Raw genomic sequence first — 27,691 nt, forward strand, 5'->3', positions numbered from 1 at the left:
TGCAGAGATACTGGGGTCGGTGGGCCGAATGGCCTGTTTCCACACTGTATCTCTAAACTAAACAGCAGTGATTACACTTCCAAGAGTTATCGTGATGTACAGCATTGAAGCAGGAACTTCGGCCCAGCTTATCCATTCAGTACCAAGTTGGCATATTGTAGAGCGTCTCACAGAACTGCTGCCAGAGAGAGGCGAACTTGTTCATACTGGGCACACCTTGAGATGTCGCAGTGGAGTAGACACAATTTTTGTACATGAATTCTGGGGTTGGGTCCGGACTGGGACACTTTACTTTAGACTTTAGAAATACAGCACGGAAACAGGCCATTCGGCCCACCGAGTCCGTGCCGACCTGCAATCCCCGTACACCAACACTATCCTACACACACACACACACTGGGGACAATTTACAATTTTTACCGAAGCCAATTAGCCTGTAAACCCGCACGTCTTTGGAGTGTGGGAAGAAAACCGGAGCGCCTGGGGAAAACCCACGCAGGTCACGGGGCGAACATACAAACTCCGTACAGACAGCACCCATAGTCAGGATGGAACCCGGGTCTCTGGCGCTGTGAGGCAGCAGCTCTACCCGCTGCTCCACCGTGATGTGAGAGGGGGAGAGGAAGAGAAGGCTCGGAGTGTGGCACCGTGCCACCATGGTGGTAACACGGTGAAGTTATTGGAGCAGCGAAGAGTTCACAACCACCCATAGAGACGCAAGTTCAAATCCCAGCTCGGCAAGGACAAATCACCCCAAGTAATTAAAGCAATGAGATTTAAGTAGAACAAGACCCATGTAGTATGTAGGTTAATTGGCCCTCTGTAAATTGCCTCTAGTGTGTAGGGAGCGGATGAGAAAATGGGGATAACACAGAACTCGTGTGAACGGCTGATAGGTCGGCATAGATTCAGTGGGTCGAAGGGCCTGTATCCATGCTGTATCTCTAAACTGAACTAAGCACACTAAGGAGTGTGGGGGGAAACCGGAGCACCCGGAGAAAACCCATGCAGGTCACGGGGAGAACGGACAAACTCCATACAGACAGCACCCGTGGTCCGGATCAAACCCGGATCTCTGGCACTTTAAGGCAGCATCTCTACCCACTGTGTAATGAATTCCACAGATTCACCACCCTCTGGCTAAAGAAATCTCTCCTCATCTCCATTCTGGAAGGTGCTTCCTTTAATACCAACACTGTTGAGGGGCACCTATTCCTTCTCTCCACAGATGCTGCCTGACACGCTGAGTTACTCCAGCACTCTGTGAAACGTCACCTATCCATGTTCTCCACAGATGCTGCCTGACCCGCTGAGTTACTCCAGCATTTTGTGTCCAGCTTTGGACTGACTCTTTGGTCAGTTAACGAGGAACCTTTAGACCGAGCAAATTAATTTCAGAGTAACTTGACTGTAGATCACAGTCTACAACAGGGATATTTATTCAAAGATTTATTAAAAACAAAAGAACTTGAGCTACAAGCCAGTTTATTACAAAGTAGTTACTATACACTTATTTTAATCTATGTAAAATATTAACATCTGATGCAAGGCACAGTGAATTGGTTTCTCCTGTCTGTCCGAGACTTTGATCATTTTCTACACAACCCCATCGACCTATCCTTCCCCCACCTTCCCAATCCCCCTCCCCTTCTGCCCAAGGAGATGGTGATGTTACATGGACATCATCAGCGGAGGATACATGTCAGGCTGGGATCATAAGCAGCCGTGGCAATCAGCTCCCCACAAAGTTTGGTTAAAATTGTCCCCCCCCACCCCCTGAGTGCAGCGTAGGTTCACCAGGGACGGCGGGACTGTCATATGTTGATAGAATGGAGCTGCTGGGCTTGGATACTCTGGAATTTAGATGGATGAGAGGTGATCTTATTGAAACATATTGAGGGTTTGGACACGCCAGAGGCAGGAAACACGTTCTCGGTGTTGGGGGAGTCCATAACCAGGGGCCGCAGTTTAAGAATAAAGGGTAAACGGAGACAAGGAACAACTTTTTCATCCATAGAGTTGCGATTCTGTGGAATTCTCTGCCTCAGAGGCCGGTTCTCTGGATGCTTTCAAGAGAGAGTTAGATAGAGCTCTTAAAGATAGCGGAGTTAGGGGATATGGGGAGAAGGCAGGAACGGGGTACTGATTGTGGATGATCAGCCATGATCACAATGAATGGCGGTGCTGGCTCGAGGGGCTGAATGGCCCTCTACATTGTCTTTTGATTTTTCAGATTCAGATTCCATTGTCTTTTACAGAGACAACGAAATGCATTTTCCCTCTCCAACTGCCAACCTTTGGGTAATTTTTGTTGTTGTTAATTAGAAAAGCCTTGTTGCCCATCATTCAGGCCAGGCCCAGGATCGGAGCAGTCACGGACTAGGCCCGGTAACCATGGAAACTCCCACCAACAAGATGGAAGTCTCGGAGTGTTTATAGTTCACGGTACAATTATGTGGACTCGTTCTTGAGAGTAAGTACGCACAGATTCACAGAGATATCCTGATTGCAAATTCTCGGAGACTCCCCCTCTCACCTGTATCCAGCAGTGGGGGATGGGGGGGGGGGGGGGGGGGGGGGGGGGAGAGGATGTGAGGAACCATTCTGCCACACTAGTGGACACTAGAAGCCCATGGAAATAAATCCAGGCAGAGTATTCTGGAGCATGATTGAACTTAAAGAGGGAGATAGCTTAGAAACTTACAAAATTCTTAAGGGGTTGGACAGGCTAGATGCAGGAAGATTGTTCCCGATGTTGGGGAAGTCCAGGACAAGGGGTCACAGCTTAAGGATAAGGGGGAAATCCTTTAGGACTGAGATGAGAAGAACTTTTTCACACAGAGAGTGGTGAATCTCTGGAACTCTCTGCCACAGAGGGTAGTTGAGGCCACAGTTCATTGGCTATATTTAAGAGGGAGTTAGATGTGGCCCTTGTGGCTAAGGGGATCAGGGGGTATGGAGAGAAGGCAGGTACGGGATACTGAGTTGGATGATCAGCCATGATCATATTGAATGGCGGTGCAGGCTCGAAGGGCCGAATGGCCTCTACTCCTGCACTAATTTCTAATTTTCTATGTTTCTATACCACGAGAAAACAGGCCCTTTGGCCCATCGAGTCCGCGCCGACCAACGAACATCTGTGCACTAGTTCTATCCCACATCATAGGGGCAATTTGCAGAAGCCAATGAACCTACAAACCTGTACGTCTTTGGGATTCGGGAGGAAACCGGAGCACTCGGATGGAAACTCACGAGGTCGCAGGGAGATGCTTGCAAACTCCGCACAGACAGCACTCGAGGTCTGGATCGATCCCGGGTCTCTGGCGCTGTGAGGCAGCGGCTCTACCCGCTGCACCACCGTGCCGCCTACACTGCAGCAGAGCATGGGTAAAGGGGAGAGGGGGGAGAGAGAGAGAGAGGGAGAGAGATCACAGGACGATCAGCTTGAAGTGAGGAATATTCACAGAGCGGAGGGGCAAGAGTGTGTGCGAGGGAGGGAGGGAGGGCTCGCTGCACCCTGCAGTTTGTCCAGGATTAGTCCTGGGCCTCATTATTCCAGCATCTCCCGCCACCTCCCCCAATCCCACCCCCCCATCATGTCCCGTGATGCTTGAAACACTGGCCAGCTTCGCCTCTTCCCACTGGGATTCTGTGGAAACCAGGAGTGGAGTCGGGATGGAAGTCCATGTTTCAGCTGGGCTGATGCTCCCGCGTAGACCCACTGCAGAGAACAAGAGCGCATGTTAGAACGCCAGGAAACGTTAGAATGCCCAGCCCAGCCCACCCTTCAATATCACCATGGCCAATCTGCCGCTGGTCTCATCTCCTCCACTGCCAGATAGGGTCAATAGTCAGAACCTTCTGCCCAATGTGGACAACTCAAATACTAGTGTGAAGACCCGAAACGTCACATATCCATTTTCTTCAGAGATGTTTGTCTGATACACCGAGTTACTCCAGCACTTTGTGTTGGTTTGCCACAGGGCATAGCTTGCAGGTGAAACGAGCAAGGTTTAACGGAGATTTTTTTACTCAGAGGGTGGCGAGTGCCTGGAACATGCTGTGGGTGGTGAGGTGAAGGCAGATTCACTGTTTAAAAGGCTTTTAGATAGTCACATGGATATGCAGGGAATGGGCAGACATGGATAATGAGCTAGCACAGCCAGTGTGGGCCGAAGGGCCTGTTCTTCTGCAGTTCTGCTTTATGTTCCATGCTCCAGTTCCGTGTAAAATCCCTGATCTTTCAAACATGGAGCTTGTTCCTCTTTAAATAACTTGAATGTCCTGATGAGCGGAGACCAACTTCCTGCCCCCCCCTCTTCCCCCCCTCCCCTCTCCCTCCCCCCCCCCCTTCCTCTCCAGGGAGTGGTTAATATTGGGACCTATGGGTGAATGGTGGAGTATTGCATTCCCTGTGACACACCCCCCCCCACCTCTCCCTCTCTACCCCCCCTCCCTCTCCCTCTCCCCCCCAACCTCATCTATTGCATCCGCTGTTCAAGGTGTGGACTCTTCTACATCGGCGAGACCAAATGTAGACTGGGCCATCGTTTCACTGAACACCTTCGCTCAGTCTGCCTGAACCAACCTGATCTCCCTGTTGCCAAACACTGTCATTCTCCTTCCCATTCCCACACTGACCTTTCTATCCTAGGTCTCCTCCATTGTCAGAGTGAGGCTAAATGCAAATTGGAGGAACAACATCTCATATTTCGCTTGGGAAGCTTCCAGCCCAGTGGAATGAATATTACCCACAGCTAACAATGGCCAGTTTCCTTTATCATCATTACTTTTTTGCATATCTTTCGTTCATTGTTTTTTATCTCTCCACATCACCGCCTATATCTCTCGTTTCCCTTATCCTTAACCAGTGTGAAGAAGGGTCTCGACCCGAAACGTCACCCATTCCTTCTCTCCAGAGATGCTGCCTGTCCCGCTGAGTCCACAGGAGAGGAAGGCACCCACACAACCGGAGCCAAACGGCCAGAGAGGCACAAATCCTGTGTGTGGCTACCGAGCTCAACTTCCTGGTTAATCACGGCACAGATTCTGCAGAGGCAGGAGAGACGGCAGATGCAGAAACACAACAAGTGCTGGAGGAACTCAATGGGTCAGGCAGCATCCGAGGAGAGAAATAGATAGATTATGTTTTGGGGAGTTATTGATCCAGAAGTGACCAAAGGTCAGTAAAGGTCACTCAGTAACAAAACAGAAACTCTGTTTAATTATCTTCACTCAGTGCACTTTATGAAAAGATCCAATTCGGGGATAGAAACACAATCCCATCCAGGGAGGCACAGTGGCGCAGCGGGTAGAGCTGCTACCTCACCGCGCCAGAGACCCGGGTTCGATCCCGACTATGGGCGCTGTCTGTACGGAGTTTGTACGTTCTCCCCGTGACCGCGTCGGTTTTCTCCCAGATCTTTGGTTTCATCCCACTCCAAAAAGAGGTACAGGTTTGTTGGTTAATCACTTGGTATAAATGTAAATTGTCCCTAGTGTATGTAGGATGGTGTTAGTGTGCGGGGATCGCTGGTCGGCGCGGACTCGGTGGGCCGAAGGGCCTGTTTACGCGCTGTATCTCAAAACTAAACTGGGCGATGACGCATTCCTTTCCCTATTGACTGGTGGAGTTCTCTGGCATGTTGGAACACAATCTTTGTTCCAAAAATAAACATTATTGAGAAAAATATATATTTATACAGTACAGGTACCAAAACCGTGCAAAAAGTCTTCACACATTCTCATCGTCTATTCATCCATTAGAATCATACTCAGTATGTTTGCACCTGTCTTTAAACAACCCTTGCCACTCATGTGGCCCCCTGGGGTGCTCCCCCTTCCCTTGTTTGAGGGGTGTTCGCACTGGACTCTGCCCCCCCCCCACCGAGCCTTGGCGTTGGCTGCACCGAGCTTCAGTGAGTCCCTCAGCATGTACTCCTGCAGTGTGCAGCGGGCCAGTCGGCAACATTCCCCGACGGACATCTCGCTCCGCTGGGTGGTCAACAGCGCTCAGGCAGACCAAAGAGCATCTTTCACCGAGTTGATGACCCTCCAGCAGCACTCGGTGTCAGTCTCTGAACGTGTCCCCGGGAACAGTCCGTAAATCACGAGTCCTCTTGTCACGGGGCTATTCGGAACGAGACGTGACAAGGACCCATGCATCTTTCTCCAGACTCGCTTCACAGATGTGGTGCAGCAGCAAGTTCTGATCGTGGGTGCTGTCTGTACGGAGTTTGCACGTTCTCCCTGTGTCAGTGTGGGTTTTCTCCGGTTTCCTCCCACACTCCAAAGGCGTGCAGGTTTGCAGTTTAACTGCCTTTGGTCAAAAATTGTCCATTGCCCCTGGTGTGTAGTAGGATAGTGTTAATGTGTGTAGATCGCTGGGCAGCACAGACTCGGCGGGCCGAAGGGTCTTTCGGCACTGTATCTCTCAACTATCAGGGGAGGTGTGGAGAGACGAGCTGACGTACAAACCTTGCGTAGGGAGGTGGCGAGGCGTCGTGATGGCCCGCTCTCCGGAGAGCTTCCTCGTAGGAGGGCAGTGCTGGTGCATCGTCACCCAGAGTGGCGAGGGGCACCTCCTCCCCAGGCCCCTCGGCAGGCGGCCGGCTCAAGGCCTGGGCATGCCCGCGGTAGGTCGGAGGTCTGGAGGTGATAAACAGCGAGGCAACTTACAAACGAAGCAAGTCATAGTGTCGTACAGTGCGGAAACAGGCCCCTTGCCCACCCCGACCAACATGCCCCATCTACACTAGACCATCTACACTGCCCACCCCGACCAACATGCCCCATCTACACTAGTCCCACACCCCGACCAACATGCCCATACCGACCAACATGCCCCATCTACACTAGTCCCACCGGCCCACCCCGACCAACATGCCCCATCTACACTACACTAGCCCCACCTGCCCACACCGGGCAACATGCCCCATCTGCACTAGTCCCACCTGCCCACACCAACCAACATGCCCCATCTACACTACACCTGCCCACCCCGACCAACATGCCCCATCTACACTAGTCCCACCTGCCCAGCCCGACCAACATGCCCCATCTACACTAGCCCCATCTACACCTGCCCACCCCGACCAACATGCCCCATCTACACTAGCCCCACCTGCCCACCCCGACCAACATGCCCCATCTACACTAGCCCCACCTGCCCACCCCGACCAACATGCCCCATCTACACTAGTCCCACCTGCCCAAGCCCGACCAACATGCCCCATCTACACTAGTCCCACATGCCCCATCTACACACTATGCCCCATCTACACTAGTCCGATACCCCAACCAACATGCCCCATCACACCTCTCCCACCTGCCCACCTAGACCCACATGCCCCTGTTTGCTCCATATCCCTCTAAACCTGTCCTATCCGTGTACCTGTCGAAATGTTTCTTAAATGTTACAATAGTCCCTGCATTAACTACCTCCTCTGGCAGCTCGTTCCATAAACCTATGTCCTCTGGTCCTCGATTCCCCTACTCTGAGCAAGAGACTCTGTGCCTCTACCCGATCTATTCCCCTCATGGTTCCGTATATCTTTATAAGATCACCCCCTCATCCTCCTGTGCTCCAAGGTATAAAACACTAGCCTGCTCCTCTTCCCCCGTCACATTTCTGATTGGCACCCCTTGGTCCCCCGACACCTCTGGCCGGGAGAGACGGGGGCAAACAGCACCAGCCTCCGTGTCTATCTACAGCTTGTCACTGAGCTTGTCTGTAGGTATATCGGACATATACGCCAGCTGGTACACACCTGTCTGTGCGCTTGCCGTTGCGTTTGCAGAAGTAGACGACGAGGAGCCCGGCCAGAATTAACAGGATGAAGCCGCCAATCAGTCCGGCCACCAGTCCGGCCACATCAAACCTATGGGCAGTGGGGCTTCCTGTGTGTGGGTGGACAAGAGGCCGCAGAGCCATGAGCTGTACCGCACCAAAACACACCCTTCCACCCAGCTGGCCCTCGACGACCAAGATGCCCCATCTACACCAGTCTGTAGAGCTGCTGCCTCACAGCGCCAGAGACCTGCGTTCAATCCTGACTATGGGTGCTGTATGTGTGGAGTTTGCACGTTCTCCCCGTGACCACGTGGGTTTTCTCCGGGTGCTCCGGTTTTCTCCAACACTCCAGAGATGTACAGGTTTGTAGGTTAATTAGCGTCAGTAAAATTGTAACTTATCCCCAATGTGTGTAGGAATAGTTAGTGTGCGGGGATCGCTGGTCGGCGCGGACTCGTTGGGCCGAAGGGCCTGTTTAAGATGCCAATGGAGGACAAGGGCAAGAGTGGACGGGTTGGGCTGAACAGCCAGTTTCTGCCGTGAACATCCAATGTAATATCACAGTCTGTGACTGGAGGAGTCACAGCACGGCTACAACATGGGAGGGGAGCACGGAGTACAAACACCCCTTCACAACCAACACTTACCTGGCTGCTGGCTCTGCTTGTACTTGTTCCAGAACGCCAGCTGCAAGAAAGGATAAGACACGGTGGCACTCAGAATAATAATGTCACTCAGGGTATCGCAAAACGGGTCAGGAACGCATCCAGGATCCACCTCACACCAAAGAACAATACTCTCTCTCTCCCTCCCCCTCCCTTTCCATCCTTCCCCCTCCGTGACACACTGGTCAACCTGAGGAGCACCTTCAGCAACAGACTGGTTCCACCAAGATGCAGCACAGAACGCCACAGGAGATCCTTCTTCCCTGTCGCTATCAATCTGTACAATTCCTCTCCCTTGTGTCGTGGGGTAGACTGAGGCTGACTCTCCAACCCCCCCCCCACACACCGCCTCCCCAAACTTTGCACATCCCCAATCCTGAACGGGTGTCAAGGATTATGGGGAGAAGGCAGGAAAATGGGATTAGGAGGCAGAGATCAGCCATGATTGAATGGCAGAGTGGACTCGATGGGCCGAATGGCCTAATTCGACTCCTATAACGTGAACTTGTGACTTTCCACTCTTAACTTTAATTTCACGTTTCATGTATCTTGGGTTTTGTGACTGCTGGCAGAAGAATTTCCCTCATGGGGTAAATAAAGCGATATCATATCGTAACTAGTGTTAACAGGTGATCGCTGGTCAGCGCAGACTCGCTGTTTCCACGCTGTATCTCCAAACTAAACACCGAAATCAAAATGCGAGCTGTGCTAGAATGCTGCCTGGATTATAGGGTGTTAATTAGAGAGAGAGAGACAGGCAGACAGACAGAGAGAGAGAGACAGACAGAGAGACAGCCTTAGAGACAGACAGAGAGAGACAGACAGAGAGACAGACAGAGAGACAGAGAGACAGAGAGACAGAGAGACAGACAGAGAGACAGAGAGACAGAGAGAGACAGAGAGACAGAGAGACAGACAGAGAGACAGACAGAGAGACAGAGGGACAGAGAGAGGGACAGACAGAGAGACAGACAGAGAGAGAGACAGACAGAGAGACAGAGAGACAGACAGAGAGACAGACAGAGAGACAGCCAGGCCTGCTATCCCAGTAACGTGGAGGTGGAGCAACCAGCCGCTAGTGTTGTTGTTGCTGCAAGGATGAAGCAGACCAGACTGTCGTCTCTGGGGCAATACTCACCGCCTGCTCGTTGTTCTCGAACACCTCGTGTGCCTCCTCGAAGTTGCACACCTCCTCGTAACATTCACGCTCAATATCCCCCGGAGTGATGAACTCAAAATCCCAACTATTGTAGAGCAGCCTCCGGCCCAGGAAGAGTGCGGCTTCATTTTCATCCAGGAAAACTAAACACGACCAGAAACCATCAACCGGCCAGAGGTCAGAGGAGCAGAGATTACATTCTGTTTATTACAATTAGTCTACATATTCTGCTGTGCTGCAGACACAGACACAGACACAAAATGCTGGAGTAACTCAGCGGGACAGGCAGCATCTCTGGAGAGGAGGCATGGGTGATGATTGCTTCTTTCCTGTGGCTATCAAACTGTACAACTCCACCCCCTTCTGTCGTGGGGTAGACTGACCCCTCCCCAATCTTTGTACATCCCCAAATATCACCCATTTCCTTCTCTCTGGAGATACTGCCTGTCCCGCTGAGTTACTCCAGCATTTTGTCTACCTTCGATTTAAACCAACACTTGCAGTTCTTTCCTACACGGGATAATAATCCACTAATTGTACAGATGTGTGTAGAGAGAGAAAAAGAGAAAAAGAGAGAGTGGGAAGTTTTATGTGCACCTCCCCTGCATGGTGTATGCGTGTGTGATGGAGTCAGTATCTGTGCATCAACCTGCATTTGATGCGGTGTGCAATAGTATCTGTGCATGCGGGGATAATTGTGTTTGTAAATAGTAATGTGTGCATTATTTGCAAATCACAAAGTGCTGGAAGAACTCAGCAGGTCAATCAGCTTGCCAAGCCACCATCCCTTCCCCAGCTTTCTCCCCCCCCCCCCCCCCCCCCGACGACCACAATCAGTCTCTCTGTACATTCTCCCCGTGTTTCCCCAGGTGCTCCATTTTCCTCCCTCACCCCAAAGACATACAGGTTTGTAGATTAATTAGCTTTGGTAAAAATATTGTAAATTATGTGTAAGATGGTGTTAATGCGGTAATCGCTGGTCGGCGCTGACTCGCTGAAGTGCCAGTTTCCGCGCAGTATCTCTAAATTCTAAAGTGTCCCGATCCAAAACGCTGACTGCCCATTCCCTCCACAGATACTGCTTGACCAGCGAGTTGCTCCAGCACTTTGTGTTTTGCTGAGGATTGCAGCTGCTTGCGCCTCCAGAAAGCTTTAATTGGAAGCCGGTGAGATGGCACACTCACCTTCCCCTGCGGCGTCTCCCCGCTGGGTCAGTGCCCGTGCGTCCGCACAGCGAGGACCGGCCAATGCCCACACCACGAGCAGGACGAACCCTAGGCTGCTGGGCACCATGCTGGCGTCCGGTGCCACGAGGCTGACAGTGGAACAGACTTCCCCCTGTAGACAGACAACAAGAACCCAGTCACTCCCGGCCTGACACAACCCCACCTCCACCCCACCTCTCACCGCAGCAGCGCCTCACAGCGCCACAGACCCTGGTTCAATCCTGACTACGGGTGTTGTCAGTACGTTCTCACTGTGACTGCGTGGGTTTTCTCTGGGTGCTCTGGTTTCCTCCTCCCACACAGATTCAGATTCAGATTCAATTTTAATTGTCATTGTCAGTGTACAGTACAGAGACAACGAAATGCATTTAGCATCTCCCTGGAAGAGCGACATAGCAAACGATTTGAATAAATAATAATAAGTGTCCGGGGGGGGGGGGGGGGGGGTGATGGTGATTGGCAGTCACCGAGGTACGTTGTTGAGTAGAGTGGGGTTTCTCCGAAAGATGTGCAGGTCTGTAGGTTAATTTGCCCCTCATGAGTGGGGTGGAACTAGCGTATGGGGATCGTTGGTCAGCACGGACATTGTGGGCCAGAGGGCCTGTTTCCACACTGTACTTTTATATGTTCTAATGACAGGCATAGCTGAGAGGATAAACTTAATCCATTTTTTAGGGCACCTTTGGTGAGCCCAGAATTATTTATTGTATTTTTGAATTTAGTAATTCAGCGGGTCAGGCAGCATTTGTGGAGAACATGGATAGGTGACGTTTCACAGAGTGCTGGAGTAACTCAGCGGGTCAGGCAGCATCTGTGGAGAACATGGATAGGTGACGTTTCACAGCGTGCTGGAGTAACTCAGTGAGTCAGGCAGCATCTGTGGAGAACATGGATAGGTGACGTTTCACAGAGTGCTGGAGTAACTCAGCGGGTCAGGCAGCATCTGTGGAGAACATGGATAGGTGACGTTTCACAGAGTGCTGGAGTAACTCAGCGGGTCAGGCAGCATCTATGGAGAACATGGATAGGTGACGTTTCACAGAGTGCTGGAGTAACTCAGCGGGTCAGGCAGCATCTGTGGAGAACATGGATAGGTGACGTTTCACAGCGTGCTGGAGTAACTCAGTGAGTCAGGCAGCATCTGTGGAGAACATGGATAAGTGACGTTTCACAGAGTGCTGGAGTAACTCAGCGGGTCAGGCAGCATCTGTGGAGAACATGGATAGGTGACGTTTCACAGAGTGCTGGAGTAACTCAGCGGGTCAGGCAGCATCTGTGGAGATGCAACAGTGGCATTTAAGAGACTTTTGGATAGGCATATGGATATGCAGGGAATGGAGGGATCACATGCAGGCAGACAAGACAGTGCTGACGTCATCTTTAGCACAGACATTATGGGCTGAAGGGACTATTCCTGTGCTGCTCTAAGAGCTGCTCAGGGAGGTAGTCGAGACAGGTACAATAACAATACATTTAACAGGTGTATGGATAGGAAGGGTTTTGTGGGATTTGGACAAATATGCAGCACGTTGGAGCAGCGGATACAGTTGCTGCCTCACAGCACCAGAGACCCGGGTTCCATCCTGACTACCGGTGCTGTCTGTATGGAGTTCGTAGGTTCTCCCCGTAACCTGTGTGGGTTTTCTCCTAGATCTATGGTTTCCTCCCACACTCCAAAGACGTACAGGTTTGTAGGTGAATTGGCTTGGTATGAATGTAAAATTGTCTCTAGTGTGTGTAGGATCGTGTTAATGTGCGGGGATCGCTGGTCGGCACGGACTTGGTGGGCCGAAGGGCCTGTTTCTGCACTGTATCTCTAAACTAAACTAAAACAGGGACTAGCTTGTTTGGGACATCCTGCTCTCCAGGCATGCGTGCAGGTTCGTTGTGTGAATTCCCTTCCCTCAGAGTGATATATACGCATCAAGTGGAATCTAATGCTGGGACCGCAACTTAAATTGAACTGCACCGCTGCTTCCTTCCTCACAGAGCTCTGCAACCAGGCATCACTCACTACTTTACTGCGAGACCCAAGACTACAAATGATTTCAGTGCGAGTTCCCCTGAGTGCCACATCAAACAGCTGGTGACAGAAGGGACTGCCCCATCGGTACATTCACGCCCCTCCGGGTGCTCCGGTTTCCTCAAAAAACACATACAGGTTTGTAGGTTAATTGTCCCTGGTGTGTAGGATAGTGTTCATGTGCGGGGATCGCTGGTTGGCACAGACTCAGTCCGCGCTACACGAAACCTCACTAACATCCAATGCAAGCTCTCAACACTTAAACCAACCTGTGGACTCCAGAAGTCCGCACAAGGCGAGCATTTAATACATTGACAGGGACCCAAGTTTGAGAGGCTGGAAATAATGTGGCGTGGCTAATCAATAAACCAACAGGATGTGGAACTGCATCACAAAATAGAAGTCAGGAAAGCGTAACATCCACCCTGTTACACTCCTCTGCCAGGAACCACCTACTACTCACAGCCCAAACCCGCCAAGCTCAGGTTTATGCAGCATTTCCCATGACTTCAGTGTGGCCCATAGCCAAGTACTTTTGGCATCTAGTCCCTCTCGCCGAGTAGGGTAGGTGGCAAACCACAGCAAGATTCCACAGGTGTGTAAGAAAGAACTGCAGATGCAAGTAAAATCAAAGGTAGACACAAAATGCTGGAGGAACTGCCAGGTGAGGCAGCATTTATGGAAAGAAGGAATGGGTGATGTTTCAGGTCGAAACCCTTCTTAAGACGAGGCAGTTGTCTGAAGAAGGGTCTCGACACAAAACGTCACCTATTCCTTCTATCCATAGATGCTGCCTCACCCGCTGAGTTCCTCCAGCATTTTGTGTCTACCCACAGGTGTATGTTGAGTGTCAGACATCAGCAGCAACTCACCTGCTCTTTGACTCGTGCTGGGAAGAGATGGGGCTGAGGATTAAGGCCCCAAGTGAAGACGGCACTTCACCAACAAGGTGCTCGCTCGGCACGGCACTGTAGTGTCACTGCAGACTTTGTGCTCGAGTTTCTGGAGCGGAACTTGAACAGAGTCAGGTGAACTGAAACTCACTGAGTCACTTATTAGTCATCAGGAAAGATTCAGGACGTAAAATAACCCTTCGTTGGCGAGACCAAAACTGCGTTCAACGCTTCAGATGTGGTCTTTGGTAATCTGGTTAAAAATGCTTTTCAAAGCCTGCGGTACTTGCAGCATTTGTGGAGTGAGGAAACACAGCACGGAAACAGGCCCTTCGGCCCACCGAGTCCATGTCCACCATCGATTACTGTACACACTAGTTATTTCCCACTTTCCCTCTCCACACACACACACACGAGGGGGCAATTTACTGAGGGCTGATTAACCTACAAACCTGTGCGTCTTTGGGATGTGGTAAGAAACCGGAGCACTCGGAGGAAACCCACGTGGTCACAGTGCAACAAACCTCAGCCACAAAGTAGCCCTGGGATCTTTTGTAGCAGTGGAGAGCCACTCTCTTCTCCCCTCTCCCATCGGGCAAAGGGTATCGAAGTGTGAAAACGCACACCTCCAGATTCAGGGACAGTTTCTTCCCGGCTGTTATCAGGCAACTGAACCATTTGACCAACAATGAGAGAGCAGTCCTGAACTACTATCTACCTCTTTGGTGACTGCAAATGATTGTAATCATGTATTGTCTTTCTGCTGATATTGATGAAGCCAAATTTTAGTTAAAAATATAAGAAGATATTAAATTGGCTTCTGGGCTAGCTTACAGCTTGTATTTAGTGTCAAATTAGGCTTTCCTTAGGTTGCGGTGTGTGAGATAATAAATCCTATAACATTGTCTCCCAAGTGACAGGCAGAGAGGAGAAGCTAGAGAGATATCTTTGAAGTAAGATGCCATAAACCAAATGACCAATGTTTTTTGGGGGGAGGAGGCAATAAAGGAAGAGATAATAGCTAGTCACATCTTTGTAAACAAATGGTCTATGTTTATGAGGGACCAAGTGACAGAGGAAGCAGCGAAAAGATAAAATGACCTAAAGCAAATGGCCAATGTTTTTAGTATATCTTGTACCATGTAAACAAAAGGTTTGATGTGATGCATTCTGTGGAAACCTTTTCCTGTACCTCTGACCATGACTAATGTCTGTGGAATGTGCTAAGGGGACAAAAAAACCCTATTTAAGGCAATGTAATTCTGTTGTTCGGGGAAGAGGACCGAGGACAGTTGAGTGTCTACATTGGTCACTTAGCTGGACTTCTCGCTCCCTTCCATCGGCCGATGTTAAGTAAAGTTTTGAACTGGTCTACCAAACAGTTTGTGTGGTGTCTGTTTATTAAGAAGCGAACCTGGTTTAGTAGTTATAAAAGTAACTTTTTCAATATGACACAAAAAGCTGGAGTAACTCAGCGGGTCAGGCAGCATCTCTGGAGAAAAGGAATAGGTGAAGTTTTGGGTTGAGACTCTTCTTTCCGCTGATTAGTTAGCACGCAACAAAAAATTTACATTGTACCTCTGTACACGTGACAATAAACCAAACTGAAACTGGGACTAGTCTCACCCAGCTGACAGGGAACACACCCTTAGGCCTGAGCCACAGGCTAGCGACGAGCCCAGGTAGTCAAACTTCCACCTACCTGGGGAACGTTTACTCTGTGACCCACAGTCAGCCCCCTTCTCCCCCCTCTCCCCAACCTACACACTGCTGTCTGCTTTAACACATGGCTGCAAACATTTGGGGGGGAAAGGAGCCCAAACTATCATTAAACTCCAAGCATAAGGCACAGCCTGCAACAGCCAGGGACCTGAATTTCCTCGTATGGCGGGCGGCAAAAGTCCTCCACTGTTCCGGGACAATTTAACACAACAACTAGTGAAGGGTTTTCACAATGCTAGTGGGCATCAGTTAAAGTAATGTGGCCCCCATCAACAGTTCACTCATTTAACCCCTTCACAACCCCACAAAGTCATAATCCACTGGGATCCCATGGATAAACAAACAATGCTCGGCAGGAAGGCAGTGGGCGGGAGAGGAGGGGGGAGCAGCTGGGCACTCCATGGCAACTCAAGGGCCGTGTTCGATGTGGCAATCACAGGGCTTGCTGTCTCTATCTCCTTCCCTCCCATTCCCTTCCTCTCCCTCCCTTCCCCTCTCTCCCTCCCATCCCCTCTCCTCCCCTCTCCCCCTCCCTACCCCCTCCCCTTCTCCTCTCCCCCCATCCCCATCTCCTCCCTCTCCCCCTCTCCCTTTCCCCCCTCTCTCTCCCTTCCCCTCTCTGCTCTCCCTCCCTTCCCCTCTCCCTCCCATCCCCATCTCCTCTCCCTTGCCCCTCTCTCTCCTCTCCCTTGGCCCCTCTCTCCTCTCCCTCCCTCCCCTCTCCTCCTCTCCCTTCCCCTCTCTCCCCTCCCATCCCCTTTCCTCTCCCTCCCTACCCCTCCCCTTCTCTCTCTCTGCTCCCCTGAAAATTCAGGTTCCTCTTCGTCTCCCCACCCCATTCCCTTTCCCCCCCCTTTATCTCTCCAGTTTCCCTGTGCCTCTTGCTTTTATCTCCATGTCTCTCCATCTCCGGCAGACAAGCCCGGACAACCCCACAACCAAAGATCTTACGATCTTTGCCCACAACCTTTGTCAGATGAGTAGCGAACAAACAAACAGGGCTGTGGCTGTTGTGGGAAGATCACTACCTCCCTGAAGGAAGGCAGCCGGGCTCCAGCCGGTAGGTAGCAAAGATACTAGAGGAGCCTCTATAATCTTTGGTAGGTAGCGCGGTGTCGCAACTCACACACACACACATTGTTGCTCTCAATGCAAAACCTGAAATTCAGGTTTAACTCTGGAGTCGTCTCCTCGACACCCCATCTCCGACCTATCTCCCCCCTCGTTATACGCGAAACTGCCAGTTTACATAGTATTTTTTTAACTCAGCATCCACTCAGTGGCGAAGGAGAACGGTAGCATTTGTTAGTCACATCAACGTGGAACTGATACAAGCCCAGAGTAACTCTCCCCAACTCACCGGCAGCGCAGGTTCCCGGCTCCTCGCTCCAGGTCGCTCTCTCCTCTCTTCTGTTCTCCTCTCCTCTGCTCTGCCGCTCGGGGAGGCTCAGGTGCAGGGGTGGGGATGGGAGGCAGCAAAGATCCTATAGCAAAGCTTTGCTATAAGATCTTTGGGAGGCAGGGCCAGGGCACAGAGACAGAGAGAGAGCGGTGTACACACAGCGCCGCTTCTCAGCCTCGCCACCTACTAGTCGCCGTGTGTGTCCCGCCCGCCCGCGGGTGGAGTTACACAACACTCACAACTAAACAAACTTCTCACGAACTCCCCGCAGCCATTCACATCTCCCCTGATCAGTGGTTAAAATGCAAGCTGTCACTTACCCACCCCGCCCCTCAACTTGCAACACAGGGGGGAATTCGACCCATCGAGTCAATACTTTTTTTTTTTTGGCCTACATTTTTTGTTTATGTAAAATGTAAATTATGTTGTGTCTGGGGTCTATTTGTGTGTAATGTATGGCTGCAGAAACGGCATTTCGTTTGGACCTCCAGGGGTCCAAATGACAATTAAATAGACTATTGACTATTGACTACTTGCTATCCTATCCATCCCTATCATAGAAACATAGAAATTAGGTGCAGGAGTAGGCCATTCGGCCCTTCGAGCCTGCACCGCCATTCAACATGATCATGGCTGATCATCCAACTCAGTATCCCGTACCTGCCTTCTCTCCATACCCTCTGATCCCCTTAGCCACAAGGGCCACATTTAACTCCCTCTTAAATATAGCCAATGAACTGGCCTCGACTACCCTCTGCGGCAGAGATTTCCAGAGACTCACCACTCTGTGAAAAAAGTTCTTCACATCTCGGTTTTAAAGGATTTCCCCCTATCCATCCCATGGCATTGGAACACGGGTCGATGCAGGGAACTGCAGTCTGAAGAAGGGTCTAGACCCGAAACGTCACCCATAACTTCTCCCCAGAGATGCTGCCTGACCTGCTAAGTTACTCCAGCATTTTTGTGTCTATCTTCGGTGTAAACCAGCATCTGCAGTTCCTACCTACACACAGCATCTCTGGAGAACATGCATAGGTGACGTTTCAAGTCACCGTTGCAGAGTGTGCCAACCCAATCTATCCACGTTCTCCAGACGATATTTTGGTTTGGGACTATAGACGAAGGTTTCCTGACACGAAAAACATTGTCTGCTCATCTCCCACCACAGATGCTGCCTGACCCACTGAGTTCCTCCAACACTTTGTGCTTTTATTTTGTTCTATATTCCTGCATCCTTGCATCTGCAATCCCATCCCTTTGTTATGAATCATGGCCTCCTTCTCGCCCCACACACTTTGCCTGACCTATCAGTCTTAATTATTTTATCATTATCTTCTCAACTGTGTTAAAGCATACAAACTTTGCCAGCACTATCTATATCCAGTGTATGAATGTATTTAAAAACAGCCAGTTGCCAACCATTTTAACTCCCCTTCCCATTCACACACTGACCTTTCTGACCTGGGCCTTCTCCATTGTCAGAGTGAGGCCACACACAAACCGGAGGAACAGCACCTCGTATTCCGCTTGGATAACTTACAACCCCACGATATGAATATCAAAGACAGACCCAAAAAGCTGTAGTAACGCAGCGGGACAGGCAGCATCTCTGGAGAGAAAGAATGGGTGACATTTCGGGTCGAGACCCTTCTTCAGACTGGTTAAGGATAAGGGAGACAAGAGATATAGACAGTGATGTGGAGAGATAACGAAAAAAGAATGAAAGATATTGTATGGTATTATCAAGTATCGAATTCTCCAATTTTAGGTAATTAATCAAAAACTATTTTCTCTCCCCCCCTCCCTTCCCTGCACATTACCTGAATGAACACCCATTTCTCCCATTATCCCAACTCCATCTCTCCCATTTCCACCTAAATCCCTTCCTCTGGCCCCAAGATTTACACCTCTTCTCTCCTTCCGACACCCTTTAGTCTCCTTTTCATATCTAGCCGTCACTTATTCCATCCACCTGCCAATCAGCCCCCCCTCACCTGTATCCACCACACACCTTACACTTCCTTATCTATGTATCTCCCTCTCCCCTGACTCCCAGTCTGAAGAGGGGTCTCGACCCGAAACATCACCCATTCCTTCTCTCCACAGATGCTGCCTGTCCCACTGAGTTACTCCAGCATCTGTGTCTACCTTGGAAAGCTTTTCTCGCTTCATAAATGTTCTTTGACCCACTGAACATCTTTTGCTTTCTAGGCGTTTGATGGAACTTCAGATAAATAACAAATCCTGGGAAAAAATCTAACCAGGAAAACTGTGGAAGCGAAACATGTTTAGAAACAGAGAAAATAGGTGCAGGAGTAGTAGGCCATTCGGCCCTTCGAGTGTTTGCCATCTGCTAGCAGATCCCAATAGTTAATAACCTGGCCAAGAGTCATGTGGTGGTGGTGGATGGTAAACATGAAGTGTCATAGAGCGATACAGGCCCTTCGGCCCAACTTGCCCATACTGTCCCTGGGGGGGAGAGTGAAGGCCTCGTTGCCACGGGCAACGCCTAGGCCCAGCCTGGCCCCGCGCATGCGCTCTCGCCGACGCCACGGACTCCCTTCCGGTGTGTCCGACCCACTTCCGGCGCGCGGGTGAGTCCCGGGTTGAAAACATCAACGGCTCCTGTCAAAGAAAAACCGGTTAAAGCGGCGGCGTCTCCCCCATTCCTCCCCCCCCCCCCCCCCATCTTCTCCCCCTCCCCCTCTCCTCTTCCTCTCCCCTCCCTCTCTCTCCCCCCCTCTCCCCCCCCCCTCTCTCCCCCCTCCTCCTCCCCTCTCCTCCCCTCTCCTCCCCTCTCCTCCCCTCTCCTCCCCTCTCCTCCCCTCTCCTCCCCTCTCCTCCCCTCTCCTCCCCTCTCCTCCCCTCTCCTCCCCTCTCCTCCCCTCTCCCCCCCCCCTCCCTTTCCCTCCCCCTCTCCCCCTCCCCTCCTCCCCCCCCCCCCCCCTCTCCCCCCCTCCCCCTCTCCCCCCCCCCCTCCCCCCCCCCCCCCCCTCCTCCCCCCCCTCCCCCCTCCCCCCCCCTCTCCCCCCTCTCTCTCTCCCTCCTGCCCCCCCCTCCCCCTCCCCTCTCCCCCTCCCCCTCCCCCTCCCTCTCCCCCACCCCCCCCCCCCCTCTCCCTCGCCCTCTCCCTCCCTCCCCCCCCCCCCTCTCCCCCTCTCTCCTCCTCTCCCCCGTCTCTCCCTCTCCTCCTCACTCCCCCTCTCCCCCCTCTCTCTCTCCCCCTCTCCCGTCACTCTCTCCCTGTCTCTCTCTATCACTCTCCCCCTATCTCTCTCCCTCCCCCCCTCTCTCACTCCCTCCCCCTCTCCCCCTCCCCCCCCCCTCTCCCCCTCCCCCTCCCCCTCTCCCCCCTCCTCCCCCCCTCCCCCTCCTCCCCCTCCTCCCCCTCCCTCCCCCCTCCCCTCCCTCCCCCCTTCTCCCCCCTCTCCCCCCCGCCCCCCCTCTTCCCCTCCCCCCCTCCTCCTTCTCTCCCTCTCTCCCTCTCCCCCCCTTTCCCTCCCTCTCTCTCCCTCTCTCTCCCTCTCTCCCTCTCCCTCTCCCTCTCTCTCCCTCTCTCCCTCTCTCCCTCCCCCCGCCGCCCGGGGAGGCGATCTATGACTGGAAATTAACCCCAGACCGGAGGGAGGGGGGAGGAGTTGTAACCGGTACCAGCAGCGGGGCGACGGGCCGAGCGGCCGCTCCCTGGTCTCCGCGTGTGGGATGGCCCTGACCCCTGGCCCGCTGCACCTTGCCTTCACTAATGCGGCTTCTCGTTGCCCCCCCCAGTAGGCGGCGAGTGGCAACATGACCCGGCACGGGAAGAACTGCACGGCCGGGGCCGTCTACACCTACTATGAGAAGAAGAAGGACACAGGTAGGTGGGGGAGAGGGGGAGAGAGGGAGGGAGGGAGAGGGGGAATGAGGGGGAAGGGAGGGATAGAAGGGAGAGGAGGGGAGGCTTTTACCCAGAGAGTTGTGGATCTGTGGAATTCTCTGCTACAGAAGGCAGTGGAGGCCAATTCACTGGATGTTTTCAAGAGAGAGTTAGATTTAGCTCTTAGGGCTAACGGAGTCAAGGGATTTGGGGAGAAAGCAGAAACGGGGCACTGATTTTGGATGATCAGCCATGATCATATTGAATGGTGGTGCTGGCTTGAAGGGGCGAATGACCTACTCCTGCACCTATTGTCTACGTTTCTATGGGAGGGAAGGGAAGAAGTTAGGGAGGGATTGAGGGGAGGAGACTAACTGTCTCCCCCACCTGGTTTGCCAGGTGAGGAGGGGGCTGTGGACCCCCAGCAGGACCAAAAACAAGACCTGTCAAAGGGCGGATGACCTCCTCGCGAGCCAACGGCCATCCACACTTCAGTAGAACTTGCGATCACTGTCATACACAACATTGTAAGGCACCGTGCCGATTGATGGTTTCAACGATGATGATGATGAACATGCGCGAGATATGGTGCGGTTGATGGTGCTGGCCTGCCTGCAGTGAGGCCCCAGTGACTGGATCTCCTCTCTCCCTCTCGCAGCTGTCTCGGGCTACGGCACCCAGTCTCTGCGGCTCAGCAAGGATGCCATCAAGGACTTTGATTGCTGCTGTTTGTCCCTGCAACCCTGCAAAGATCCCATCATCACGTGAGTCTCCATCACTTGTCCATCCTCTGCCCTTTCTCCCTCTGCCTCTGGGCTTCACCCTCACACACCAAACACCCCCCCCCCCCTCAATAGACAATAGGTGCAGGAGTAGGCCATTCGGCCCTTCGAGTCCTCCTACCCTCATCTTGCCCCGAAGCACCCTGTTATGCCAGCCATCGCTTTGCTACTCACAGACCAGAGCTGGATGCCAACCATCAAGTAGCCTCTGTGCCAATATTGGTCCTAAGCCTGTGCCTTGGTGATCTAGGTTAATAATTAATCTGTGTGCAGCGTTAGAGTTATAGAGTGATACAGTGTGGAAACAGCACTTCAGTCCAACTTGCCCACACTGGCCAACATGTCCCAGTTACACTAGTCCCACTTGCCTGCGCTTGGTCAATATCCCTCCAAACCTGTCCTATCCATGTACCTGTCTAACTGTTTCTTAAACTTTGGGATAGCCCCTGCCTCATCTACCTCCTCTGGCAGCTTGTTCCATACACCCACCACCCTCTGTGTCACATGTCGGACAGGTTTGTCACACTAATGGGTATTTTATTCCTGACCTGCAGACCGGATGGTTATATATATGAAAAAGAAGCAATTCTTGAGTACATCTTGCACCAGAAAACCGAAATTGCGAAAAAAATGAAGGTAGATTTCTCTCTTTAATATCTCTCTCTCTCCATCACCGGCTTCCGTGCAACGTAATCCGTTCCCAATGTTAAAATGGTGTCGCTCAAAGAGGTAGGCAGTCTGACCTGCGGTTCCTCAGCATCCTCGGCTGTGCTTTGTTCCCCAACCCCACCCCGTTACCAATCAGCTGGAATAATAAAATGTGAGGCGACGGGGCCAGGGAGAGGAGTCACTTTTTGCACAGGCTTATTGCATCCACTCTCTGTGGCTGGCTCATCGAGAGCTTCATCTGCAAGGTGGCTGTTAGTTCCTGAACAATACTCACCCCCTCAACCAATCTCACACAAACAGTTCATCTTTAGTCAGAGGGTGGTGAATCTGTGGGATTCATTGCCACAGACGGCTGTTGGAGGTCGTCAGTGAATATTTTTAAGGCAGAGATAGATTTTCATGTTGTCCACGATCAATGTTGCTGCATCTCACACGCACTGCATCTCACACGCACTGCATCTCACACGCACTGCATCTCATACACACTGCATCAGGTGGTGGCTCCTGTGATCTGAGGTGCTGAAGGAACAACAAGATCCGTCTGAAAGAGACACAAGGAACTGCAGATGCTAGAATCCTTGACAAAACACAAAGTGCTGGAGTAAGTCAGGCAGCATCTGTGGAGGGTAATGGACAGGCTAAAGTGTGTCCACTTCAACCACGATGGACCATCTAAGCTGGTCCCATTTGCCAGCATTTGGTGCATTTCCCTCCAAACCTCTCTTACCTATGTAGCTGTCCATTTAATATATTTTAATCTTATAGAACCTGCTTCAACTCCCTCCTCTGGCAGCTCGTTACATATCATCCCATCCATCAACCTCTGTGTGGAAAACGTTGCCCCTCAAGTTCCTATTAAATCTTTTGTGTACGTTCAGTGTGTGTGTGTGCGTTCAGTTTAGTACTAGTGTGTTAGTGTTAATGGATGTCCCGCACTCTCACTCTGCCTTTATAACCCTTGTCCCTTTCCCAGGCTTATGAGAAGCAGAAGAACGTCAAGAAAGTGGAGCTGGCAGAGCTGGCAAAGGCAGAGAAGGAAAGCAAGGTCAAGGCGTTTCTGGAGAAGGAGATGACCATCGTGAGCAAGCCGCTGAATCCATTCTGCTCCAGAGGGGGTGAGGTGTACTGCCTTGTACCACGCGTGTGAACACAGAGAAATAAAGGGCAAGTCCACCCCATGAAACATCACGCACGGTGGCGCAGTGGTAAAGTTGCTGCCTGTGCGGAGTTTGCACGTTCTCCCTGTCACCTGCACGGGTTTTCTCCGGGTGCTCCGGTTTCCTGCCACACCCCACGCACGTGCAGGTTTGTAGGTTAATTGGCCCTCTGTAAAATTGTAAATTGTCCCTAGTGTGTGGAGGGTAGGGTTAGTGTGCGGGGATCGCTGGTCGGCACGGACTCGGTGGGTCGAAGGGCCTGTTTCTGCGCTGTAACACTAAACTAAACTAAATAATTGATTGACTGAAAGATAAGGCATGGAAACAGGCCCTTTGGCCCATCAAATCCACACCCACCTTCAATCACCCGTTCGCACTTGTTCTATGTTATCCCATTTGCTCATCCACTCCCTACACACTGAGAGGCAATTTACAGAGGGCAGATTAACCTACAAGTCTTTGGGATGTGGGAGGAAACTGGAGCATCCGGAGGAAACCCACACAGACACGGGGAGAATGTGCAAACTCCACAAAGTCAGCACCCGAGGTCAGGATTGAACCTATTGGCATGGGCCGAATGGCCTATTTCCATGGTGTATCTCTAAGCTAAACTGATCTAAACATGCTGTGCTGACATCCCTGGCCAGTTGTCCAGCTGACTGTTTATGACTTAAAAGAAAAAGACACAAAGTGCTGGAGTAACTCAGCGGGTCAGGCAGCATCTGTGGAGAACATGGATAGGTGACGTTTCTCATGGATAGGTGACGTTTCTCAGAGTACTGGAGTAACTCAGCGGGTCAGGCAGCATCTGTGGAGAACATGGATAGGTGACGTTTCTCAGAGTGCTGGAGTAACTCAGCGGGTCAGGCAGAACATGGATAGGTGAGGCTTTGGGTCGGGACCCTTCTTCACGCTGTTTATGATGCTCTGTTCACCTTCCTCTGATGCAACTAAACTTGCCCTCTCGTCCCCAGGTGAAAGCCAGGCTGGACCCTCGAGTCGAGCGAGCCAGCAGGAACACGACAAGCAGTTGCCCAGCTTCTGGATCCCGTCACTCACCCCAGAGGCTAAAGCATCCACCCTCAGCAAACCGGTCAGCTTCCTCCTCAAACCTCTTGCTACCCATTGATCACCATTGTTCTTAAATCATAAGGTCGTATGGAATAGGAGCAGAATCAGGCCATTCGGCCCATCAAGTCTACTCCGCCATTCGATCATGGCTGATCTATCTCTCTCTCCTAACCCCATTCTCCTGCCTTCTCCATAACCTCTGACACCTGTACTGATGAAGAATTGATCCATTGTGCGTAACCTTGTTCTCCCTCACTGGCTGAGAAGCTTATACAGGAGCCACATATAAATAGCTGTGTTTGCAAGCTGCAAGATCCAGACAGAGAGTGAGGGTCAGTGGGAGTGTGGCCATGGTGGTATGCGTCATTGGGTGGTTAGGGTGGTGTGTGGAGTGGGTCAATGTGGTGGGTCAGTGGGTGTGGGTGGCCAGGGTGGTATGCGTCATTGGGTGGTCAGTGTGGGTCGGTGCAGCATGGGTCAGTGCGGTGTTGGGTCAGTGTGGGTCAGGGCGGTGTATGTCAGTGGGAGTGTGGCCAGGGTGGTGTGGGTCAGTGATGCTGCTGCTTTCCTGCAGGACAAGACGGTTTACTGCCCCATGAGTGGGAGGCCGCTGAAGATGAAGGATCTGATCCCGGTGAAGTTTCTGCCGGTGGATGAGAAACTGGAGCGTGTGCAGCTGATCACCAAGCAGGAGCGATACATCTGTGCCGTGACGCGTGACGCGCTGGGCAACTCCGTGCCCTGTGCCGTACTGCGGCCATCGTAAGTACCAGTCCACTCCTCATCCCCCTCCCACTCCCTCCCACGCCCTGCACCACTACATGGTCTCCACCCTACACTTAGTGTACAGTGTGGGCTCAGTGGGCTGAAGGGCCTGTAAACTATGCATGAATGCTTTACGTGTTAGTCAATGTTAGTGAGGGCTGCCTCACTATCTACAGAGGGACAGTATTATTATCAGTGAGGCTATCATGGCCGTACACTTGGTGCTCTTGGCCAGTGGTGGAGTTGTCTCCGTTCCTTCTCTCCAGAGATGCTGCCTGTCCCGCCGAGTTACTCCAACATTTTGTGTCCATCTGTGGTTTGTGACGTGTTTGTTCCACTGATTTGCAGGGGAGCTGTGGTCACCATGGAGTGCGTGGAGAAACTGATTAAACACGACATGGTCGATCCCATCAATGGGGCCAAACTGGCAGAGAAGGACATCATCGCCATCCAGAGGGTGAGAGAACAAATACTTTGTCTTCCTCTCAGCTCTGCACTCGCCTCTGAAAGACTCAATGTTAACGTATTTTAAGAAGGAACTGCAGATGCTGGAAAATCGAAGGCAGACAAAAATGCTGGAGAAACTCAGCGGGTGCAGCAGCATCTATGGAGCGAAGGAAATAGGCAACGTTTCGTGACGAAACCCATTCTGAGTTTCGGGCCGAACGTTGCCTATTTCCGTTGCCTATTTCCTTCGCTCCATAGATGCTGCTGCACCCGCTGAGTTTCTCCAGCATTTTTGTCTACCTTCAGTGTTAACGTCACCTGCCGCAGCGGGTAGAGCTGCTGCCTCACTGCTCCAGGGACCCAGGTTCCGTGTGTGTGTGTGTGTGTGTGTTTCCGTGTGTGTGTGTGTGTTTCCGTGTGTGTGTGTGTTTCCGTGTGTGTGTGTGTGTGTTTCCGTTTCCTCTGGGTGCTCGGGTTTTCCTCCCACATCCCAAAAGACGTGTGGGTTTGTAGGTTAACTGGCCCTCTGTAAATCGCTCTTAGTGGGAAGGGAGGGGATGAGAAAGTAGGGCAACATAGAACTGGTGTTAACAGATGATCGATGATCAGCATGGACTCAGTGGGCCTGTTTCCATGCTGTATTCTTCAATTGATCAATCGATTAGTCAATATGCCTCGCCCCCCCCCATTCACTTTTTCCTTATCTGACACCCTTTTGTCTCTTTCACCTCTAGCCTTCGTCATTTACTCCACCCATCTGATAGTCTACACCCGCTCACTTGTATCCTCCTATCAGTCTCCATGCTTTTACACAGAGAGTGGTGAATCTGTGGAATTCTCTGCCACAGAGGGTAGTTGAAGCCAGTTCATTGGCTATATTTAAGAGGGAGTTAGATGTGGCCCTTGTGGCTAAAGGGATCAGGGGGAATGGAGAGAAGGCAGGGATGGGATACTGAGTTGGATGATCAGCCATGATCATATTGAATGGCGGTGCAGGCTCAAAGGGCCGAATGGCCTACTCCTGCACCTATTTTCTATGTTTATTCCCCCCCACCTCCTCCCCTTCCTCTCCAGCTTTCTTTCCCCCTCCCCTTCAGTTTACCCTGACAAAGTCCACTGCAAGAGTCTGAAGAAGGGTCTTAGCGTAAAACATCGCCCATCCTTGTTCTCCAGAGATGCTGCCTGTTACTCAAGCACTGTCCTTTGTTCAGTAAACTCCAAGTTTAACACTGTGACTGGGAGCAGCTCTAGGATGTCGTCTGACTGATGTTGTTTTGGACACAGGGTGGGACTGGATTTGCGGGATCTGGCGTCAAGTTGGAAGCAAAGGAGTCGCGGCCAGTGATGCAGGCGTAGTCTGCAGGTGGAGTCAAATACCCACTGTACCAGCAGGAACCCAGCAACAGGTTAAAACAAACCCGCACTCCCTTGTTTATCGTCTACTGCCACTGAAATGCTCCTTTAATCATTCATCCACAAGTAAATGTCTTTATTATTACTGTTTTTATTGCAATAAAGGGTTGGTACATATAACTGAGCTATTGAGGGGAATTGTTTGTGGAGGTTACAGTGCCACGTTTATGCATATCCACTGCCTGTTGTCAGAGGACTTGTCCGATTGGGATTGAGGGCAAACTTGGCTTTCCAACACTTGCTGGGCAAGGGAGTGCATGCAAGATTATTTTTGTTTGTGTATAAAATCATTAAACAATGGTTGCCTTCTAAAAAGGAGTTTGGTCAGAATAAAGTCCCAGAAACATTACATAGTGATTTGCAGCAATAGATTGTTTAGTCTAAGAAGGAACTGCAGATGCTGGAGAAACTCGGCAGGCAAGGCAGCATCTATGGAGAGAAGGAATGGGTGATGTTTCAGGTTGAGACCCTTCTTCAGACTGGGGGGGGGGGGGGGGGGGGGGGGGGGGGGGGGTTTGGAAAAATAAAGGAAGAGGTGGAGGCAGTAGGCTTGTGGGAGAGCTAGGAAGGAGGGAGAAAGCAAGGACAATCTGCAAATTGGGGAAGTCAATGTTCATAGCGCTGGGGTGTAAACTACCCAACCAGCAAC

At 51.5% G+C, this 27,691-nt stretch overlaps 2 protein-coding genes across 4 annotated transcripts; one reads left to right on the forward strand and one right to left on the reverse strand.

The window, feature by feature from the left end:
- Nucleotides 1-2,305: 2,305 nt before the first annotated feature.
- Nucleotides 2,306-17,087, reverse strand: LOC129713993 (transmembrane gamma-carboxyglutamic acid protein 2-like). 3 transcript variants are annotated; one of them, XM_055663441.1, is made up of 8 exons: nucleotides 16,841-17,087; nucleotides 13,738-13,867; nucleotides 10,801-10,954; nucleotides 9,596-9,759; nucleotides 8,440-8,479; nucleotides 7,770-7,899; nucleotides 6,478-6,648; nucleotides 2,306-3,721 (listed from the first exon to the last, which is right to left on the reverse strand). In XM_055663441.1, exons 3-8 carry the CDS (start codon nucleotides 10,907-10,909, stop codon nucleotides 3,691-3,693), a joined length of 645 nt encoding a protein of 214 aa, XP_055519416.1. In that variant the 5' UTR covers nucleotides 10,910-10,954; nucleotides 13,738-13,867; nucleotides 16,841-17,087; the 3' UTR covers nucleotides 2,306-3,690. The 3 variants fall into 3 exon arrangements, with proteins under 3 accessions (XP_055519416.1, XP_055519417.1, XP_055519415.1); XM_055663442.1 differs by having other exon boundaries at nucleotides 13,738-13,878; XM_055663440.1 differs by lacking the exon at nucleotides 13,738-13,867.
- Nucleotides 17,088-19,410: 2,323 nt separating this feature from the next.
- nosip (nitric oxide synthase interacting protein) lies at nucleotides 19,411-27,162 on the forward strand. The gene is made up of 9 exons (XM_055663439.1): nucleotides 19,411-19,476; nucleotides 20,654-20,738; nucleotides 21,397-21,502; nucleotides 22,075-22,156; nucleotides 23,163-23,304; nucleotides 24,321-24,439; nucleotides 24,992-25,179; nucleotides 25,531-25,639; nucleotides 26,914-27,162. Exons 2-9 carry the CDS (start codon nucleotides 20,669-20,671, stop codon nucleotides 26,983-26,985), a joined length of 888 nt encoding a protein of 295 aa, XP_055519414.1. The 5' UTR covers nucleotides 19,411-19,476; nucleotides 20,654-20,668; the 3' UTR covers nucleotides 26,986-27,162.
- The last annotated feature ends 529 nt before the right edge of the window (nucleotides 27,163-27,691 follow it).

Source organism: Leucoraja erinacea, chromosome 37 (genome assembly GCF_028641065.1).
Source record: "Leucoraja erinacea ecotype New England chromosome 37, Leri_hhj_1, whole genome shotgun sequence".
NCBI classification, from domain to species: domain Eukaryota; kingdom Metazoa; phylum Chordata; class Chondrichthyes; order Rajiformes; family Rajidae; genus Leucoraja; species Leucoraja erinaceus.